The following is a 6,830-nucleotide window of genomic DNA, read 5'->3' as shown; positions in this document are numbered from 1 at the left end:
ATTAAATTAGAAAGGATCGTTTTGTTTTCTGAGTTTTTATTCTATTTTCATAATAAAATATCATGGCCCCAATGAAAAAAATTTTTTTCTAGTGTGGCAGTCAATGTGTTAAACATAAGGGTTAGAAGAGACAGTGGAGGAAATCTCCCAAAAGGTAGGACAACAGATGTAAGGTAGAAAGGAAAAATAAAACCATCAGAGGACCAGTTCAGGGAGCCCCATGTCCAAATAAGTGTTCCAGAAAAGAATAGAGAAAATAAAAAAGAAGAATTACTAATGAACTAATTTGAGAATTTTTTTCAGAATTGAAAGACACGAGTTTCCAGGTCAAAAAGGCCCACTACTGTAATCCACAAAAATTGGAAAGAAAAGAATATTCTACAAGACTTCAGAGAGGAAAAAACTAGATCACATCCAAAAAATTAGAAATCGAAATAACTTCTCAACAGCAGCAGTGGAAGACAAATGACATTGGAACAAGATCTTTAAAAGAGAATTTGATACCCATCCAAACTATCAACGAGGTAAGTACATAGAATGAAGACATTTTTCATAGATGAAAAAAACTTTACTTCCCAAACATGCTTTCCCAGGAAGCCACTGAAGGATGTGCTCTACAAAATGGAGGCCGGAAACCAAGAAAAAAGAAAAGGAAAACAGAAAAATAGGAGATTCCACACAGAAGAGAGGAATCTCCGGTATGATGGTGCAGGGAAACTCCAAGAAGAGAGTGGCACCAAGCACAGAGGGCTACCAGTTCATAAGAGAACATGTTAGAAGGGTCATGGAGAAATGTCTCTAAGATGATGAAATTGAGAGTATCTGATGTGCTCACTTCTGCAGCACATATGCTAAAATTGGAACAATAACTGAGAAAACTAGCATGACCCTTGTGGAAAGGATGACAAGCAAATTCATGAAGCATTTCAATAAAAAAAAAAAAAAAGAGAGAGACAGAATGAGTACCTAATATGTTTGAAAGTCTTGAAAGGAGATTTAGCCAAAGGGAAGAGGGTTTGAATGTTGAATTAATGATAAATACATAGAGAAAGAAGCAAATTAAAGGAAAAAAGAGAAAAAAATTGTTAACACCAGGGAAAACAAAGTTTTGTATTTGAAATATTTAAAAAACAAGACTAAAGGTAATGATAATGCAATATAGTTTAGAGTGGTGATTTTACAATTATTTTGATGACAGTTAAAAATACGAAGAATTCATTGAATAGTACATGGCTCAATGTAACAGTGTACTAGTCATAGAAATAATTAACATTAAATATTGGCACAGCCAAAATTACTATACAACTATACTGGGAAAATGGGGATGATGGTGGGTGGGGAGAGAATTTGGGGATGGAGTGGGAATAGGAGGAGAACGAAGAGAGCAAATCAAAAACTAGCACTACCAGCATGTTATTTAGAAATATGGAGGGAAATTCCAAAAGAATGAACTAAAACCACTGAAAGCAGTTGCCTCTGGGGAAAGAAATGAAGAGCAGGACTTTTTTTAGTATGGCCTTTATAAATTATAGAACTACTTTACACTTTAAATTATGAACACTGGTTTAAAAAACAAAAAAAACAGAGCCCAAGCTCTTGTCCACTAAACCTGTGTTTTTTCAAATTATATGACTCATTACTGGGCTGTGAAATCAATTAGTAAGTCACAGCCATAATTTTTTAAATGAATTCAAACAGAAGGGGATAAAAAATAAGAGATAAATTGTACAGAGTTAAGAGTATTTTTTCACGAACCTTTACAATACTCATACCCCCCCACACAGGTTCCAAATGTAAAATGTATTTTTAACTGTGGACTGTCATCAAAATAATGGTAAAATCACCACTCTAAACTACATTGCATTCTAATTACTTTTAGTCTTGTTTTTTAGATATTTCAATGTGCCTGTATTTTAAAACAAATTGAAACTGTTGACAGCTGATGAAAATAATCCATTATCATGCTCTTTATAATTCCACTAATATCATGTCTGAAGAATGGTTACTCCTGTATTAGCGAAATCTAAAATATTCTTTGCTTTCTTACAATTAACTCTCTAATATAGCCAGAGAGACGAGTAGCAACACAGAAAACAGAATTCAAAGTCCCACAACTGATTTTATAATGTGGAATATTACTGCTTCTTAGGTGATCTTTTTTATTTTGTATAACTCTCACTAATATTTAATAAGTTTGTGATCTAGAGAGACTCCTGAGCCAAAGGAACCATCCTAAAAGCCTGGAATGGCAGAAGAAGTCTGCTTGGAAATAAAAACTTGCCATATATACAGGTTGAGTATCCTTTATCCAAAATGCTTGGGACCAGAAGCATTTTTGATTTCAGATTTTTTCAGATTTGGGAATATCTGCATTATATACTTACTGACTGAGCATCTCTAATCCAAAAACCCGAAATCCAAAATTCTCATTGGAACATGCTATTGCTCAAAACATTTTGGATTTCAGAACATTTTGGATTTCAGATGTTCAGATTAGGGATGCTCAACCTGTAATGCATAAACTGGAAAACATATATGCAAGTGACCAAGAAGCGGCTTTCTTCCACTGACCTTCCTTCATATACTTTGCAAGGTACACTGTTCACCTTGCAGTATGTAAAAATTAGGCAGGAAGCTAAAAAATATGATGTTCTTTTTCTAAGAGCCCATATTTAGGCCAACATTTTCTTTTCACTCATCTAGGTTAGATACACACTTTATTTTGGATTCTTACAATTCATGCACATAAAATAATCAAAAACACAAACTTCTGTAGAAAGCAAGTTACATTATACTCTTTTCATGATAAAGCTTCACTTTCTAAAAGCCATAAGGATCAGATCCATAAGCCAACCACGTATATTTTAAAAACCACCACTACCATTCATACTGAACGTAAAAAAGAATGGATACATCTTAATATACTGATATTGAAAGATACCAAATATATTTGTTTAAAAAATATATAAATAAGATACGCTTGTGTGTGTGCGTGAAAAAATGCATATATATATCTTAAAAAATGCATGAGAAATAAATGACTATGGTTCCCCTTTTTCAGAGAGGTAAGGGGATGGGCAGAGTAGAGGTGTCAGCAGGAGTGAGAGGAAGATTTTTCACTGTATATCTCACCTATTTTGGCAAATTAGGCATTCTCATTCTATCCCCCACCTCTTCCCCATATCCCACTCCCTAAGAAATGCCTTGCTTCTGAATGCCACGCTCACATACATAGAACCACCCAGAAACAATTTATGCCAGGTATGCTTTCCCTTTCATTGACAAAGGACTTTCTCCTAATCTTGTAAAATGAACCTACACTCTCAGAATTCACAAGACCACACAAATGCCACCTGACTTTAAAAGCTGCCAGGACCCTGGGTGGTAAGCACATACCCTCCTCAGTGCTGCCATCCCTGCAAACAGTTGCTGAGCCCCTGCTGTGTGCCAGGCTCGGTGCAAGAGCATGGGGCACAAAGGGAAGCAGGACAAGTACCTGCCTTCAGAGAGCTCACAGCCTCAAGGAGGAGACAGAAGAGGAAACAGAGAATTTCCAAATAATATGATACTTGTAAGGGCAAAAGTATACACCAATGTAATTTACCACGATGTATTTTAACCGTTTTTTCCTCTCTCTTCCCACATCTCTCAAAGATGAAAGCCTCTGGCACAGTTATCTTTAGATGCCCTGTGCCAAGCATGACCTGAACTTCATAAATGTCTCCTGGATAGCAATGCTATGGTATTAATATTTTCAGAAACAAAATTCACATGTCTTAATGTTTCAGAACAGTGATCAGTATGTATGTCAACTATTAACCTGGACCTATGCAATGTATTATCGTTCTAGAATTTCAACACCAAAACATTTTTTACCTCAGAAATCCTCTGATCGTTTTGTCCTCACCATGCAGTCTGGCTTTGATTCCATAAAGGGGGAAAAGCATGAAAGCTGAGCCTGTTTCTTTTCCTGGAAGTTAATGTACTCTCACTTGTTTTTACTCATTAGACTGAAAACTTTCACCCAGTATCTTTGAATTTCTATTCATGGTTAATTTATTGGTAATTTCTCACAACTTTTAGAAAAATGTTAATTCTCAATCCGACACAGGTTTGCCAGTATTTATTTAAGGACCTCTTACACTTCAATCCTTGGACCTCTACACATGAAAAATAATATTCTCCAAATTCTACTCATTCACCTTTGCCCTGCCCTGAGCTCTATCCAAAAACAAATGATAGAAATGAACTGCAAACATAGCATGAAGCATTGTTGTAATTAATCAACCCAGAGCCCAAGGGAAGAATTGTTTCTATTTTTAAATGCACTGCTGCTTTAAGGGAAAACTGTAGAGAAATATGAAACCAAGCTGCATCACGGAAATCAGAATGCATCTGGTGTCTTCACCCTTGCAAAAACAGTAATCCTAATCTACAAGTAGCACTGCTGTGTTGACTCTTTTCAGTTTGTCTATAAACTAAATGACCGGTACTCAGGTAGAATCCCACAGAAAGGGCCCAACCACCACTCAAAGAATCAGATCTGTCAGAAGGACAGAACAAGAAAGCACCTATATAGCTATTTGTACAGCTCCAGATAAGGGACTATCCAATAAGCAAGCAGATGGATAAACCCCAAAATCGCCCCACAAAATTTACTTAAAAGATCCTGATTAGTAAGTAATGTGGGAACCCTATAAATGATCAACCGGTTACTTAGCATTTGGAACCAACTGTCCACAGTTATATTCTATCCAAATTCCACAAAATTAAATCTGTTTCTCCGCACAAACGACAACACTTGATTTCATTAAATACTAGCTAACAGTAGCACTCCTTATGGTGAAGAGTGACAAGGAGCAGGTGCCAAACCAGCAAGGACAACAGAAGCAGCAGCTACATGTAAAAGGAGCTATAATATTCTACCTGTTTCCCAGACTGCTTTGAAGAATCTGACCCAACAGAATTTTTTTTTCTAAAACAATATAAGAATATCCAGTTTTGGAAAAAAAAACTTTGGTGATGTGGGCATCTAATTTAATCTGTAAATATTTTAATTTGTTCAATGAGCTTACTTATTATCGGCATGAAATATATTATCTACACTGCTATAAATGTATCTAAAAATGCTATCCAAGGATACATCCATATAATTTGGCTATTGAATATCACCATAAGAATCTGCAAGAAGTAGCAGAATGTTTGCAAACTGAATAAAAATTGCTAGGCTCAACACAAAAAGCAAAGCATTTCCAATCTTACCTCCTCATAATTTCTTCCCCAAAACTTAGCAAAATTGTGCTTGACCACCACATGATTATACAATGGAGGCAGTTGCTCCCTTTAGCCATGAAGTAACAAACCCTACTTCTCTCTTCAGTGAAATTCTATGAAGAGTAAAATTCACCAGACTGTATAGCTCATCAATCAACAGGTGACTTTTAGAATACAAACTCATACTCGTTTCCAAGAAAAATTACTTTTGTAAAATCTCCCAGTTTTTCTTTGATATTTTTTATAAGCTACTGCATTACTTATTGAATGAATTCCAACTGATTTCTTCTCAGGGGCTTACCAGAAAAATGCCAAATATTCAAATTATTTTAGGGCATTTTCCCATACTGCTACATAGAACAGAGCAGAATTAATAAGGATCCAACAGTTACCACTTTTCAAATGCAAATATGTTGCCATCTAGAAAATGCAGCCCCCTTTTAAACATCCCCCCAGTGTCTATACAGTTCAGGCCACTACTTTTGTTTCCTCGGAAATCAAAATTCGCGCATTACATTCAGGCATTATCTCGATCCAGCACCAACAACAAAAAAATAGATTTTAAATCGTCCAGCCTGGGCCTGCCTGCCTCGTACAAGAACTGTTTTGCTTTATTCTCCACCCCAGCCCCCCACCATTTTACACACAAAGTCCCTAAACGATTCTGCCAAAGGAAACAAACTGCAGCGGTAGAAAAAAATCGCAGGCACTGGGTTCCACGAATGATAAGGTCTTGGGCTGGTCACTTGCCCGCCTCGGGCCTCAGTTTTCTTATCTGTAAAATGTGACCACTGGACTAATCATCTGGCCCGCTCACTCTCAAGGGGCCTCACAGCCCGCCAGGGCACAGCGGGCTGGTGCTGGCTCTGGACAGGGTGCCCTGACACCGCAGCAGACGAGAAAGGACCGGCGGGGAGGGGCAGGCGCGGAGGGAGGAGAGGAACTTGGACTTGCAACCGCTTCGAACAGGAGCGTGCGATAAACTTGAAGGCGTCCTCCCAACAATAGGGAAGAGCTCTCCCATTTTCCTGGCTCAAACTTGCAGGACCTTGCGAGGTTGGATCCCCCTACCCGCCCTCTCCGAACGCGCGTTACCTTTCTCCCTGTTTGGTGTTAGAAGGAGGAGGGTGCAGGACCGTTTGATTGCCTTCCATCTCCACCACGCACTTGGTGTTCAGTTCCAGTTCTGAAAGCACAGAGGAAAGCGAACGTTGCGAAGTCGAGCATCCGCGCCGCCAGGGGCTCCGTCCCGGGAGGCGGCCGAGCCCGGAGACGGCGCCGCGGCCAGTACGGGCGCTGCCTCCGCCGCGTCCTGCGGCCCCGGCCGCGCTCCCGCCGCCCCAGCCTGGCCGCCCCGCAGTTTCCAAAGTTGCCCCCGCCCTCAGCTCGAGCAGAAATAAAAACGAGCGAAAAGCTCCTCACCTCGTCGGTTCATGGGCCGGACCCGGACGGCAACTTTTACCTTGGTATCCGACATGTTGGCTGCGCTCGCCGGGCGGCTCGCGGCGCCCGCTCGGCCCGAGGCGGCCCCTCACGCGCCCCGCCGCCGCCGCCGC

General features: G+C 39.6%; 1 protein-coding gene across 1 annotated transcript in view; it reads right to left on the bottom strand.

Moving 5' to 3' along the window:
- The window catches only part of KIF13A (kinesin family member 13A), a 221,750-nt gene extending 214,928 nt beyond the window's left edge, over positions 1–6,822 (bottom strand). The window contains exons 1-2 of the mRNA XM_012643272.1: positions 6,697–6,822; positions 6,370–6,460 (exon numbers count right to left, since the gene is read on the bottom strand). Coding sequence (XP_012498726.1) covers positions 6,370–6,460; positions 6,697–6,751 — 146 coding nt within the window. The 5' untranslated portion in view covers positions 6,752–6,822. The remainder of the gene's footprint in view (positions 1–6,369; positions 6,461–6,696) is intronic.
- Positions 6,823–6,830: the final 8 nt, after the last annotated feature.

This window comes from Propithecus coquereli, unplaced genomic scaffold (genome assembly GCF_000956105.1).
Source record: "Propithecus coquereli isolate 6110/MARCELLA unplaced genomic scaffold, Pcoq_1.0 Scaffold194, whole genome shotgun sequence".
NCBI lineage: Eukaryota > Metazoa > Chordata > Mammalia > Primates > Indriidae > Propithecus > Propithecus coquereli.
The sequence above is the reverse complement of the archived record's forward strand: the minus strand, read 5'-3'. Positions and strand labels throughout refer to the sequence as shown.